Raw genomic sequence first — 15,156 nt, forward strand, 5'->3', positions numbered from 1 at the left:
TTTGTTAAAAAAGTGAACTTTTTTTTTATTAATAAACAGTCACCTGTCAACTGACAGTTTTTATAAGAAACTCAATAATTTGGATTCTTCTCCATATCCCAGACACCAACCCTGCCCAGCCATCTGCTGGATCCTGGACATTGGGTCCGGTCTTCAGTTAAATGTGAATCTTTTTTAAAAAGATAAAATAGGGGTGAGGTCTGAATTTGAAACTTATTGCGTTCCCTCCTGCAACATCAGTTGGTGGAAAAGGTTGTTACATACCGTGTTTTACCTTAAATACCTCTCCAGCACTGGGAAGCAAAACCAGAAATTACTGGAGAGACTGAGCAGGTCTCGCAGCATCTGTGGAGGGAAAGTGGAGTTAATGTTTCAGGTCCAGTGACCCTTCTTCAGAAGTGTGGAGATCAGTCTCTCGATCTTGTAGTTGGTATGAAAGAGCTCTGAATATATTTCTGTTTAAATATTGCCCCCGACACAGGGTAAGCCCATCAAATGTCCTCATCTTCATATAAAAGAACCCCATTAAAAACAGTCAGTGGTTCATCTGAATGGGCCAGTCTGCCTGTAACCAGATCAATGCAGACAGTGTCACCTTGGCGGAGTGGTAAGATGATGTTGAAGATGCCCAGGGATGCTGAGATAGGTTGAGCCCCCAGCAGAGGCCTGTTCTCCAATCCTTCAGGTTGGAAACCCCCTGAGTCGATCCTTGCCAGCCCAGCGTTGGACTTTGCGAGGACTGCTTCAATCCGCTGGTTGCGATGTCCAGTTAGAATGGCACTGATGAAATAGCGGCCATCATATGGGACGGTGAAGATACCTGAAAGTAACAGGAGAGAGGGCTTTCAAGGTTAAAAAGGAGGGTCAAAAGATTTCAGAATGGTTAAGGCAGGGAATGCATGTCTCACCTGTGTTTGGATTATAATGGTTTCCCTCATTCACCAATACCTTATCAAACAGAATTGTCCCAGGATTGAGTTGAGGACTGGTGAGGGCTGCAGAGAATGAAATCCGTTCAATGAAGGCATCTTCACCTGCAGGACCTGAGAGAATTAGAATGCATCAGAAATCAAAATATCATGAGTAAAGCCAACTACTCTGAAAAGGAAGGCTAGGACACCGGGTGATACAGAATCAGAGACACTAACACTACATCTGAAGGATTAGGTTTTTGGTGAGTAAGGGTCACCAATGGTTCTGACAAGAATGCCAAGATATTTTTAAATCAATCTGTTCAGGTATATTATTTCACACCTTCAAACCAGGCCTCCTGGCTCAGAAATAGGGACATTACCATAGTGCCAATAAGAGCACTGAGCAAGGACATTTTCTGTCACTTTGCTTTCGATTGGACCAGAAGCAGGGAAATTGGTTATGATGTCAGCCCTGGGATGATGAGATATAGCTAGGGATGGAGATGCAGGAGTATAGACGCTGATACTGTGGGAAGGCACAGAGAGCTGGTTACACAGTGGACATGCCTTACCTTGTGGTCCAGGCGGTCCTGGGGGTCCTTCAATACCTAGGAAAGACAAAACAATGAAGATCCAGATTTAGAGTATTCTCAATTCTTTCATCAATTAGACAATAAGATAAACTAACCACTCTCCCAAACATCATTCCAAGACCAACCTAACACTTTCCCATGAATAGCCATTGTTAGGTGCCTCCTTGAGAAAGTCAAGCTACCATCTCTTCTAGTTTCCCTATTATCCAGTCCCCCTCCCCCATAATCATAATAACCCCCTTTCTCTCCCACCATCACCTTCATGGTCATCTATCCCTTCCAGGCACTGACATCATCCGTCTACCTCCCTCTGCATGGCTGACACAGCTTCTTTCACATTTGCAAAATTTATCGCTTGTCTGGAAGATGCAGTCATGACAGCACTTAATGGAGGAACAGGAAGATATCATTTAGGCCCTTCAGCCTGTTCTGCCACTGAATGAATTCATGCTTCAGCGGTGAACTGCTCCATGTATTCTTAACAATTATCTTGAAGCTGGAGATGCTGGATTCTCGTTAGGCAGGAAATCAAAGGTTATCTGAGGGTGAGTGTGATGGAGTTGGACACAATCAGATCATAATTCTCAATGCAATCACAATCATGGTATGTTAGAATTTCAAAATCAGTTGGAGGGAGGTGAAGGGTGGAAGGTATAGGGGAGATGTCAGGGGTGGGTTCTTTACCCAGAGAGTGGTGGGGGCATGGAATGCGCTGCCCGAGGGAGTGGTAGAGTCAGATTCATTGGCGACCTTTAAGCGGCATTTGGATAGGTACATGGATGGGTGCTTAATCTAGGATAGAAGTTCAGCACAACATCGTGGGCCGAAGGGCCTGTTCTGTGCTGTATTGTTCTATGTTCTATGTTCTATGTTCTAAACTGGAGTCCTACACTATTGTTCTGGAGTTAATAAAGGTAGATACATAGGCATAAAGACAGATTTGGCTCCAATGGACTGGGCAGGGAAAATAGGACCTAGTAGGAACAATGGCAGATGTTTAATGAGGTATTTAACTGCTCCCAAATAATATATATTCCAGAAAGGGAGAAAGACGAGGAAATGAATATGCATGGCTACTGAAAGAAATTTAAAAATAACGTACAGACCAAAACTAAGGCATATCATCACAAGGTGGTTGGCAGGCGAGGAGATTGGAAACTTTTAAAGAACCACAAGGGATTACTAAAAAAGTAATAAAAAGATTAAAGATAAATTATGATAAAAGACTAGAGCAAAATATAAAATCTGATAGCAAAAGCTTCTGTATGTAAAAGGAAAGAGAGTAGCTAAAGTGAATGTTGGTCAATTAGAAGATGAGACTAGGGAATTAATACTGGGGAACATAAATTTATTTTTAAAAATTAGTTCATTTATCCATATCACAAAGCCAGTATTTATTGCCTGGAGGGCAGTTAAGTTTCAACCGTGTTGCTGTGGGTCTGGAGTCACATGTAGGTAAGAAAAGGATGACAGATTTTTTTCCCTGAAGGGCATTAGTGAACCAGACTGATTTTTCCTAACAATCAGAATGGTTTCACTGTATCATTAAACTCTTAATTCCAGACTTTTAAAAAAATTATTTAATTTAAATTGCATCACCTGCAATGGCAGGAATTCAAACCACGGAATGTTACTTGGTCTCTGAATTAATAGAGTCATAGGGTCACAGAGATGGACAGCACAGAAACAGACATTCGGTCCAACCTGTCCATGCCAACCAGATGATAATACCAAGATGTTCATTTATCCCGTACAAATAACACACACTAAATGGATTTTTAGCTTCAGTTTTCATGATACAGAACATGATTATCATCCCAGTAGTAACAGTTAGTACAGAGGTTATAGAAAGGGAAGAATTTAGAATAATCATCATCACTAGGGAAAACGTACTGAGCAAACTCCGGGATTGATGGTAGACAAGTGCCCCGTACCTGATAGCTTACATCGCAGGGTCTTAAAGGAAGTGGCAGCAGTATATCCATTGTTATAATATTCCAAAAGGGTCGTTTTCAGAATGGCAGCTGGTGATTGTTGCTATTTACAGGGGTCCATGTTGGGACCACAACTGTTTACGTGATACATAAACGACCTGGACAAGAGAACTGAGGGTATTGCTGCAAACTTTATAAATGATACAAAGATAAATGGGCAGGTAGTGTTGAGGAAGTGGGGAGGCTATAGAGATAGGCTGGGAGAGTGTGCAAAGTGGCAGATGGAACACAGTGTGGTAAACATGAGGTCATAAACTTTGGTAGGGAGCATAAGGGCAGAGACTATTTTCTAAACATGGAAAGGCTTCAGAAATCTGAAAGGCACAATGACTTGGCAGTTCTAGCTCAGGAGTTTCTTAAAGTTAAGATGCAGGTTCAGTCGGCAACTGGAAAATCAAATGCAACTTAAGTATTGATTTCACAAGGAGAGGTAAACTGTGGAGGCTGGATAAGGCTCTGGTCAGGCCGCATTTGGAATGTTGTCGAAGGAAGGCCGGTGTTGAAGGGGTGAGGTTTACAACAATGATCGCAGAGATGAAGGACTTGTTACTTCAGGAAGATTTGAGGACACTGGGTCTGTACTCAATAGAGTGTGGAAGGATGAGGGGGAATCTGTCTGAAACTTCCAGATTATTTAGTGCGGGTGACCTGGTCACTCAGTCCCGGAGTCTTGGTCACTCTGTCCTGGTGTTTTGGTCACTCGGTGCGGGTGACCCTGTCACTCGGTGCGGGTGACCCTATCACTCGGTGCGGGTGTCCCTGTCACTCGGTGCGGGTGTCCCTGTCACTCGGTGCGGGAGTCCCTGTCACTCGGTGCCTGTGTCCCTGTCACTCGGTGCGGGTGTCCCTGTCACTCGGTGTCTATGTCCCTGTCACTTGGTGAAGGTGTCCCTATCACTCGGTGCGGGTGTCCCTGTCACTCGGTGCGGGTGTCCCTGTCACTCGGTGCGGGTGACCCTATCACTCGGTGCGGGTGTCCCTGTCACTCGGTGCGGGTGTCCCTGTCACTCGGTGCCTGTGTCCCTGTCAATCGGTGCGGGTGTCCGTCACTCGGTGCGGGTGTCCCTATCACTCGGTGCGGGTGTCCCTGTCACTCGGTGCCTGTGTCCCTGTCACTCGGTGCGAGTGTCCCTGTCACTCGGTGCGGGTGTCTCTGTCACTCGGTGCCTGTGTCCCTGTCACTCGGTGCGGGAGTCCCTGTCACTCGGTGCCTGTGTCCCTGTCACTCGGTGCGGGTGTACCTGTCACTCAGTGCCTGTGTCCCTGTCAATCGGTGCGGGTGTCCCTGTCACTCGGTGCCTGTGTCCCTGTCACTCGGTGCAGGTTTCCTTGTCACTCGGTGCGTGTGTCCCCGTCACTCGGTGCCTGTGTCCCCGTCACTCGGTGCCTGTGTCCCTGTCACTCGGTGCGGATGTCCCTATCACTCGGTGCCTGTGTCCCTGTCACCCGGTGCCTGTGTCCCTGTCACTCGGTGCCTGTGTCCCTGTCACTCGGTGCCTGTGTCCCTGTCACTCAGTGCGGGTGTCCCTGTCACTCAGTGCGGGTGTCCCTGTCACTCGGTGCCTGTGTCCCTGTCACTCGGTGCCTGTGTCCCTGTCACTCGGTGCGGGTGTCCCTGTCACTCAGTGCGGGTGTCCCTGTCACTCGGTGCCTGTGTCCCTGTCACTCGGTGCCTGTGTCCCTGTCACTCGGTGCAGGTTTCCTTGTCACTCGGTGCGTGTGTCCCCGTCACTCGGTGCCTGTGTCCCCGTCACTCGGTGCCTGTGTCCCCGTCACTCGGTGCGGGTGTCCCTATCACTCGGTGCCTGTGTCCCTGTCACCCGGTGCCTGTGTCCCTGTCACCCGGTGCCTGTGTCCCTGTCACTCGGTGCCTGTGTCCCTGTCACTCAGTGCGGGTGTCCCTGTCACTCAGTGCAGGTGTCCCTGTCACTCGGTGCCTGTGTCCCTGTCACTCGGTGCCTGTGTCCCTGTCACTCGGTGCCTGTGTCCCTGTCACTCAGTGCTGGTGCCCCTGTCACTCGGTGTCTGTGCCCCTGTCACTCGGTGTCTGTGCCCCTGTCACTCGGTGCGGGTGTCCCTGTCACTCAGTGCGGGTGTCCCTGTCACTCGGTGCCTGTGTCCCTGTCACTCGGTGCCTGTGTCCCTGTCACTCGGTGTGGATGTCTCTGTCACTCGGTGCGGGTGTCCCTGTCACTCAGTGCGGGTGTCCCTGTCACTCGGTGCCTGTGTCCCTGTCACCCGGTGCCTGTGTCCCTGTCACTCAGTGCCTGTGTCCCTGTCACTCGGTGCCTGTGTCCCTGTCACTCGGTGCCTGTGTCCCTGTCACTCAGTGCTGGTGCCCCTGTCACTCGGTGTCTGTGCCCCTGTCACTCGGTGTCTGTGCCCCTGTCACTCGGTGCGGGTGTCCCTGTCACTCAGTGCGGGTGTCCCTGTCACTCGGTGCCTGTGTCCCTGTCACTCGGTGTGGATGTCTCTGTCACTCGGTGCGGGTGTCCCTGTCACTCAGTGCGGGTGTCCCTGTCACTCGGTGCCTGTGTCCCTGTCACCCGGTGCCTGTGTCCCTGTCACTCGGTGCCTGTGTCCCTGTCACTCGGTGCGGATGTCCCTGTCACTCAGTGCGGGTGTCCCTGTCACTCGGTGCCTGTGTCCCTGTCACCCGGTGCCTGTGTCCCTGTCACTCGGTGCCTGTGTCCCTGTCACTCGGTGCCTGTGTCCCTGTCACTCGGTGCCTGTGTCCCTGTCACTCGGTGCGGATGTCCCTGTCACTTGGTGCCTGTGTCCCTATCACTCGGTGCGGATGTCCCTGTCACTTGGTGCCTGTGTCCCTGTCACTCGGTGCAGGTGTCCCTGTCACTCAGTGCCTGTGTCCCTGTCACTCAGTGCGGGTGTCGCTATCACTCGGTGCCTGTGTCCATGTCACTCGGTGCCTGTGTCCATGTCACTCGGTGCCTGTGTCCCTGTCACTCGGTGCGGGTGTCCCTATCACTCGGTGCCTGTGTCCCTGTCACTCGGTGTGGATGTCTCTGTCACTCAGTGCGGGTGTCCCTGTCACTCAGTGCGGGTGTCCCTGTCACTCAGTGCGGGTGTCCCTGTCACTCGGTGCCTGTGTCCCTGTCACTCAGTGCGGGTGTCCATGTCACTCGGTGCGGGTGTCCCTGTCACTCGGTGCGGGTGTCCCTGTCACTCGGTGCCTGTGTCCCTGTCACTCAGTGCCTGTGTCCCTGTCACTCAGTGCGGGTGTCGCTATCACTCGGTGCCTGTGTCCATGTCACTCGGTGCCTGTGTCCATGTCACTCGGTGCCTGTGTCCCTGTCACTCGGTGCGGGTGTCCCTATCACTCGGTGCCTGTGTCCCTGTCACTCGGTGTGGATGTCTCTGTCACTCAGTGCGGGTGTCCCTGTCACTCAGTGCGGGTGTCCCTGTCACTCAGTGCGGGTGTCCCTGTCACTCAGTGCGGGTGTCCATGTCACTCGGTGCGGGTGTCCCTGTCACTCGGTGCGGGTGTCCCTGTCACTCGGTGCCTGTGTCCCTGTCACCCGGTGCCTGTGTCCCTATCACTCGGTGCCTGTGTCCCTGTCACTCGATGCAGGTGTCCCTGTCACTCGGTGCGGGTGTCCCTATCACTCGGTGCCTGTGTCCCTGTCACTCGGTGCCTGTGTCCCTGTCACTCGGTGCAGGTGTCCCTGTCACTCGGTGCCTGTGTCCCTGTCACTCAGTGCAGGTGTCCCTGTCACTCGGTGCGGGTGTCTCTGTCACTCGGTGCCTGTGTCCCTGTCACTCGGTGCAGGTGTCCATGTCACTCGGTGCCTGTGTCCCTATCACTCGGTGCCTGTGTCTCTGTCACTCGGTGTGGATGTCTCTGTCACTCAGTGCGGGTGTCCCTGTCACTCGGTGCCTGTGTCCCTGTCACTCAGTGCGGGTGTCCCTGTCACTCGGTGCCTGTGTCCCTGTCACTCAGTGCGGGTGTCCCTGTCACTCGGTGCCTGTGTCCCTGTCACTCGGTTCAGGTGTCCCTGTCACTCGGTGCCTGTGTCCCTATCACTCGGTGCCTGTGTCTCTGTCACTCGGTGTGGATGTCTCTGTCACTCAGTGCGGGTGTCCCTGTCACTCGGTGCCTGTGTCCCTGTCACTCAGTGCGGGTGTCCCTGTCACTCGGTGCCTGTGTCCCTGTCATTCGGTGCGTGTGTCCCTGTCATTCGGTGCGTGTGTCCCTGTCACTCGGTGCGTGTGTCCCTGTCACTCGGTGCCTGTGTCCCTGTCACTCGGTTCGGGTGTCCCTATCACTCGGTGCGGATGTCCCTGTCACTCGGTGCAGGTGTCCCTGTCACTCGGTGCAGGTGTCCATGTCACTCGGTGCCTGTGTCCCTGTCACTCAGTGCCTGTGTCCCTGTCACTCGGTGCGGGTGTCGCTATCACTCGGTGCCTGTGTCCCTGTCACTCGGTGTGGATGTCTCTGTCACTCAGTGCAGGTGTCCCTGTCACTCAGTGCCTGTGTCCCTGTCACGCAGTGCGGGTGTCCCTGTCACTCGGTGTCTGTGTCCCTGTCACTCGGTTCGGGTGTCCATGTCACTCGGTGCCTGTGTCCCTGTCACTCGGTGCGGGTGTCCCTGTCACCCGGTGCCTGTGTCCCTGTCACTCGGTGCCTGTGCCCCTGTCACTCGGTGCGGGTGTCCCTGTCACTCGGTGCCTGTGTCCCTGTCACTCGGTTCGGGTGTCCATGTCACTCGGTGCCTGTGTCCTCTCACTCAGTGTGGGTGTCCCTATCACTCGTTGCGGATGTCCCTGTCACCCGGTGCCTGTGTCCCTGTCACCCGGTGCCTGTGTCCCTGTCACCCGGTGCCTGTGTCCCTGTCACTCGGTGCCTGTGCCCCTGTCACTCGGTGCGGGTGTCCCTGTCACTCAGTGCGGGTGTCCCTGTCACTCGGTGCCTGTGTCCCAGTCACTCGGTGCATGTGTCCCGGTCACTTGGTGTCTGTGTCCCTGTCACTCGGTGCCTGTGTCCCTGTCACTCGGTGCCTGTGTCCCTGTCACTCGGTGCATGTGTCCCGGTCACTCGGTGCCTGTGTCCCCTCACTCAGTGCGGGTGTCCCTGTCACTCGGTGCGGATGTCCCTGTCACCCGGTGCCTGTGTCCCTGTCACCCGGTGCCTGTGTCCCTGTCACCCGGTGCCTGTGTCCCTGTCACCCGGTGCCTGTGTCCCTGTCACCCGGTGCCTGTGTCCCTGTTACTCGGTGCCTGTGTCCCTGTCACCAGGTGCCTGTGTCCCTGTTACTCGGTGTCTGTGCCCCTGTCACTCGGTGCCTGTGCCCCTGTCACTCGGTGCGGGTGTCCATGTCACTCGGTGCCTGTGTCCCTCTCACTCAGTGCGGGTGTCCCTATCACTCGGTGCGGATGTCCCTGTCACTCGGTGCCTGTGTCCCTGTCACTCGGTGCAGGTGTCCCTGTCACTTAGTGCGGGTGTCCCTGTCACTCGGTGCGGGTGTCCCTGTCACTCAGTGCCTGTGTCTCTGTCACTCAGTGCCTGTGTCCCTGTCACTCGGTGCGGGTGTCCCTGTCACTCGGTGTCTGTGTCCCTGTCACTCAGTTCCTGTGTCCCTGTCATTCGGTGCAGGTGTCCCTATCACTCGGTGCCTGTGTCCCTGTCACTCGGTGCGGGTGTCCCTGTCACTTGGTGTCTGTGTCCCTGTCACTCGGTGTCTGTGTCCCTGTCACTCAGTGCCTGTGTCCCTGTCACTCGGTGCGGGTGTCCCTGTCACTCGGTGTCTGTGTCCCTGTCACTCAGTTCCTGTGTCCCTGTCACTCGGTGCCTGTGTCCCTGTCACTCGGTGCCTGTGTCCCTGTCACTCGGTGCCTGTGTCCCTGTCACTCGGTGCGGGTGTCCCTGTCACTCAGTGCCTGTGTCTCTGTCACTCAGTGCCTGTGTCCCTGTCACTCGGTGCGGGTGTCCCTATCACTCGGTGCCTGTGTCCCTGTCACTCGGTGCGGGTGTCCCTGTCACTTGGTGTCTGTGTCCCTGTCACTCAGTGCCTGTGTCTCTGTCACTCAGTGCCTGTGTCCCTGTCACTCGGTGCGGGTGTCCCTGTCACTCGGTGTCTGTGTCCCTGTCACTCAGTTCCTGTGTCCCTGTCACTCGGTGCCTGTGTCCCTGTCACTCGGTGCCTGTGTCCCTGTCACTCGGTGCCTGTGTCCCTGTCACTCGGTGCGGGAGTCCCTGTCACTCAGTGCGGGTGTCCCTGTCACTCGGTGCCTGTGTCCCTGTCACTCGGTTCGGGTGTCCATGTCACTCGGTGTCTGTGCCCCTGTCACTCGGTGTCTGTGCCCCTGTCACTCGGTGCGGGTGTCCCTGTCACTCGGTGCAGGTGTCCCGGTCACTCGGTGCCTGTGTCCCTGTCACTCGGGGCGGGTGTCTGAATCACTCGGTGCGCGTGTCCCTGTCTCTCAGTGCCTGTGTCCCTGGCACTCGGTGCCTGTGTCCCTGTCACTCGGTGCCTGTGTCCATGTCACTCGGTGCCTGTGTCCCTGTCACTCGGTGCGGGTGTCCCTATCACTCGGTGCCTGTGTCCCTGTCACTCGGTGTGGATGTCTCTGTCACTCAGTGCGGGTGTCCCTGTCACTCGGTGCGGGTGTCCCTGTCACTCAGTGCGGGTGTCCCTGTCACTCGGTGCGGGTGTCCCTGTCACTCAGTGCGGGTGTCCCTGTCACTCGGTGCGGGTGTCCCTGTCACTCGGTGCGGGTGTCCCTGTCACTCGGTGCCTGTGTCCCTGTCACTCGGTGCGGGTGTCCCTGTCACTCGGTGCGGGTGTCCCTGTCACTCAGTGCGGGTGTCCCTGTCACTCGGTGCCTGTGTCCCTGTCACTCGGTGCATGTGTCCCTGTCACTCGGTGCCTGTGTCCCTGTCACTCGGTGTAGATGTCTCTGTCACTCGGTGCGGGTGTCCCTGTCACCCGGTGCCTGTGTCCCTGTCACTCGGTGCCTGTGTCCCTGTCACTCGGTGCCTGTGTCCCTGTCACTCGGTGCCTGTGTCCCTGTCACTCGGTGCCTGTATCCCTGTCACTCGGTGCGGATGTCCCTGTCACTTGGTGCCTGTGTCCCTATCACTCGGTGCGGATGTCCCTGTCACGTGGTGCCTGTGTCCCTGTCACTCGGTGCAGGTGTCCCTGTCACTCAGTGCGGGTGTCGCTATCACTCGGTGCCTGTGTCCATGTCACTCGGTGCCTGTGTCCATGTCACTCGGTGCCTGTGTCCCTGTCACTCGGTGCGGGTGTCCCTATCACTCGGTGCCTGTGTCCCTGTCACTCGGTGTGGATGTCTCTGTCACTCAGTGCAGGTGTCCCTGTCACTCAGTGCCTGTGTCCCTGTCACTCAGTGCCTGTGTCCCTGTCACTCGGTGCAGGTGTCCCTGTCACTCGGTGCCTGTGTCCCTGTCACCCGGTGCCTGTGTCCCTGTCACTCGGTGCCTGTGTCCCTGTCACTCGGTGCCTGTGTCCCTGTCACTCGGTGCGGGTGTCCCTATCACTCGGTGCCTGTGTCCCTGTCACTCGGTGCAGGTGTCCCTGTCACTCGGTGCCTGTGTCCCTGTCACTCGGTGCCTGTGTCCCTGTCACTCGGTTCGGGTGTCCCTGTCACTCGGTGCGGGTGTCTCTGTCACTCGGTGCCAGTGTCCCTGTCACCCGGTGCCTGTGTCCCTGTCACTCGGTGCCTGTGTCGCTGTCACTCAGTGCGGGTGTCCCTGTCACTCGGTGCCTGTGTCCCTGTCACTCAGTGCGGGTGTCCCTGTCACTCGGTGCGGGTGTCCCTGTCACTCGGTGCCTGTGTCCCTGTCACTCGGTGCCTGTGTCCCTGTCACCCGGTGCCTGTGTCCCTATCAGTCGGTGCCTGTGTCCCTGTCACTCGGTGCCTGTGTCCCTATCACTCGGTGCCTGTGTCCCTGTCACTCGGTGCAGGTGTCCCTGTCACTCGGTGCGGGTGTCCCTGTCACTCGGTGCGGGTGTCCCTGTCACTCGGTGCGGGTGTCTCTGTCACTCGGTGCCTGTGTCCCTGTCACTCGGTTCGGGTGTCCCTATCACTCGGTGCGGATGTCCCTGTCACTCGGTGCCTGTGTCCCTGTCACTCGGTGCCTGTGTCCCTGTCACCCGGTGCCTGTGTCCCTGTCATTCGGTGCGGGTGTCCCTATCACTCGGTGCCTGTGTCCCTGTCACTCAGTGCGGGTGTCCCTATCACTCGGTGCCTGTGTCCCTGTCACTCGGTGCGGGTGTCCCTGTCACCCGGTGCCTGTGTCCCTGTCACCCGGTGCCTGTGTCCCTGTCACTCGGTGCCTGTGTCCCTGTCACTCGGTGCCTGTGTCGCTGTCACTCAGTGCGGGTGTCCCTGTCACTCGGTGCCTGTGTCCCTGTCACTCAGTGCGGGTGCCCCTGTCACTCGGTGTCTGTGCCCCTGTCACTCGGTGCCTGTGCCCCTGTCACTCGGTGCGGGTGTCCCTGTCACTCGGTGCCTGTGTCCCTGTCACTCGGTTCGGGTGTCCATGTCACTCGGTGCCTGTGTCCTCTCACTCAGTGCGGGTGTCCCTATCACTCGTTGCGGATGTCCCTGTCATCCGGTGCCTGTGTCCCTGTCACCCGGTGCCTGTGTCCCTGTCACCCGGTGCCTGTGTCCCTGTCACCCGGTGCCTGTGTCCCTGTCACTCGGTGCCTGTGTCACTGTCACTCGGTTCGGGTGTCCATGTCACTCGGTGCCTGTGTCCTCTCACTCAGTGCGGGTGTCCCTATCACTCGTTGCGGATGTCCCTGTCATCCGGTGCCTGTGTCCCTGTCACTCGGTGCCTGTGTCCCTGTCACTCGGTGCCTGTGTCACTGTCACTCGGTTCGGGTGTCCCTGTCACTCGGTGCCTGTGCCCCTGTCACTCGGTGCGGGTGTCCCTGTCACTCAGTGCGGGTGTCCCTGTCACTCGGTGCCTGTGTCCCTGTCACTCGGTGCCTGTGTCCCTGTCACTCGGTGCCTGTGTCACTGTCACTCGGTTCGGGTGTCCATGTCACTCGGTGCCTGTGTCCTCTCACTCAGTGCGGGTGTCCCTGTCACTCGGTGCGGATGTCCCTGTCACCCGGTGCCTGTGTCCCTGTCACCCGGTGCCTGTGTCCCTGTCACCCGGTGCCTGTGTCCCTGTCACTCGGTGCCTGTGCCCCTGTCACTCGGTGCGGGTGTCCATGTCACTCGGTGCCTGTGTCCCTCTCACTCAGTGCGGGTGTCCCTATCACTCGGTGCGGATGTCCCTGTCACTTGGTGCCTGTGTCCCTGTCACTCAGTGCGTGCGTCCCTGTCACTCGTTGCGGGTGTCCCTGTCACTCGGTGCCTGTGTCCCTGTCACTCGGTGCGGGTGTCCCTGTCACTCGGTGTCTGTGTCCCTGTCACTCAGTTCCTGTGTCCCTGTCATTCGGTGCAGGTGTCCCTATCACTCGGTGCCTGTGTCCCTGTCACTCGGTGCGAGTGTCCCTGTCACTTGGTGTCTGTGTCCCTGTCACTCGGTGCGGGTGTCCCTGTCACTCGGTGTCTGTGTCCCTGTCACTCAGTTCCTGTGTCCCTGTCACTCAGTGCGGGTGTCCCTGTCACTCGGTGCCTGTGTCCCTGTCACTCGGTGCCTGTGTCCCTGTCACTCGGTGCGGGAGTCCCTGTCACTCGGTGCCTGTGTCCCTGTCACTCGGTTCGGGTGGCCATGTCACTCGGTGTCTGTGCCCCTGTCACTCGGTGTCTGTGCCCCTGTCACTCGGTGCAGGTGTCCCGGTCACTCGGTGCCTGTGTCCCTGTCACTCGGGGCGGGTGTCTGAATCACTCGGGGCGCGTGTCCCTGTCTCTCAGTGCCTGTGTCCCTGTCACTCGGTGCCTGTGTCCCCGTCACTCGGTGCAGGTGTCCCTGTCACTCAGTGCCTGTGTCCCTGTCACTCAGTGCGGGTCTCGCTATCACTCGGTGCCTGTGTCCATGTCACTCGGTGCCTGTGTCCCTGTCACTCGGTGCGGGTGTCCCTATCACTCGGTGCCTGTGTCCCTGTCACTCGGTGTGGATGTCTCTGTCACTCAGTGCGGGTGTCCCTGTCACTCAGTGCCTGTGTCCCTGTCACTCGGTGCGGGTGTCCCTGTCACTCGGTGCGGGTGTCCCTGTCACTCAGTGCGGGTGTCCCTGTCACTCGGTGCCTGTGTCCCTGTCACTCGGTGCCTGTGTCCCCGTCACTCGGTGCCTGTGTCCCTGTCACTCGGTGTGGATGTCTCTGTCACTCGGTGCGGGTGTCCCTGTCACTCAGTGCGGGTGTCCCTGTCACCCGGTGCCTGTGTCCCTGTCACCCGGTGCCTGTGTCCCTGTCACCTGGTGCCTGTGTCCCTGTCACTCGGTGCCTGTGTCCCTGTCAGTCGGTGCCTGTGTCCCTGTCACTCGGTGCGGATGTCCCTGTCACTCGGTGCCTGTGTCCCTATCACTCGGTGCGGATGTCCCTGTCACTCGGTGCCTGTGTCCATGTCACTCGGTGCCTGTGTCCATGTCACTCGGTGCCTGTGTCCCTGTCACTCGGTGCGGGTGTCCCTATCACTCTGTGCCTGTGTCCCTGTCACTCGGTATGGATGTCTCTGTCACTCAGTGCGGGTGTCCCTGTCACTCAGTGCGGGTGTCCCTGTCACTCGGTGCAGGTGTCCCTGTCACTCAGTGCCTGTGTCCCTGTCACTCAGTGCGGGTGTCGCTATCACTCTGTGCCTGTGTCCATGTCACTCGGTGCCTGTGTCCCTGTCACTCAGTGCGGGTGTCCCTGTCACTCGGTGCAGGTGTCCCTGTCACTCAGTGCGGGTGTCCCTGTCACTCGGTGCCTGTGTCCCTGTCACTCGGTGCCTGTGTCCCTGTCACTCGGTGCGGGTGTCCCTATCACTCGGTGCCTGTGTCCCTGTCACTCGGTGTGGATGTCTCTGTCACTCAGTGCGGGTGTCCCTGTCACTCAGTGCCTGTGTCCCTGTCACTCGGTGCGGGTGTCCCTGTCACTCGGTGCCGGTGTCCCTGTCACTCGGTGCCTGTGTCCCTGTCACTCGGTGCCTGTGTCCCTGTCACTCGGTGCCTGTGTCCCTGTCACTCGGTGTGGATGTCTCTGTCACTCGGTGCGGGTGTCCATGTCACTCAGTGCGGGTGTCCCTGTCACCCGGTGCCTGTGTCCCTGTCACCCGGTGCCTGTGTCCCTGTCACTCGGTGCCTGTGTCCCTGTCACTCGGTTTGGATGTCTCTGTCACTCGGTGCGGGTGTCCCTGTCACTCAGTGCGGGTGTCCCTGTCACCCGGTGTCTGTGTCCCTGTCACCCGGTGTCTGTGTCCCTGTCACCCGGTGCCTGTGTCCCTGTCACTCGGTGTCTGTGTCCCTGTCACTCGGTGCCTGTGTCCCTGTCACTCGGTGCCTGTGTCCCTGTCACTCGGTGCCTGTGTCCCTGTCACTCGGTGTGGATGTCTCTGTCACTCGGTGCGGGTGTCCCTGTCACTCAGTGCGGGTGTCCCTGTCACTCGGTGCCTGTGTCCCTGTCACCCGGTGCCTGTGTCCCTGTCACTCAGTGCCTGTGTCCCTGTCACTCGGTGCCTGTGTCCCTGTCACTCGGTGCCTGTGTCCCTGTCACTCGGTGCCTGTGTCCCTGTCACTCGGTG

General features: G+C 57.3%; 1 protein-coding gene across 1 annotated transcript in view; it reads right to left on the minus strand.

Annotated features, from left to right (window-relative positions):
• The window catches only part of emilin1b (elastin microfibril interfacer 1b), a 185,761-nt gene continuing 170,605 nt past the window's right edge, over nt 1-15,156 (minus strand). The window contains exons 5-7 of the mRNA XM_072580165.1: nt 1,487-1,522; nt 909-1,043; nt 1-820 (exon numbers count right to left, since the gene is read on the minus strand). Coding sequence (XP_072436266.1) covers nt 492-820; nt 909-1,043; nt 1,487-1,522 — 500 coding nt within the window. The 3' untranslated portion in view covers nt 1-491. The remainder of the gene's footprint in view (nt 821-908; nt 1,044-1,486; nt 1,523-15,156) is intronic.

This window comes from Chiloscyllium punctatum, chromosome 11, assembly GCF_047496795.1.
Source record: "Chiloscyllium punctatum isolate Juve2018m chromosome 11, sChiPun1.3, whole genome shotgun sequence".
In the NCBI taxonomy this organism is placed as follows: domain Eukaryota; kingdom Metazoa; phylum Chordata; class Chondrichthyes; order Orectolobiformes; family Hemiscylliidae; genus Chiloscyllium; species Chiloscyllium punctatum.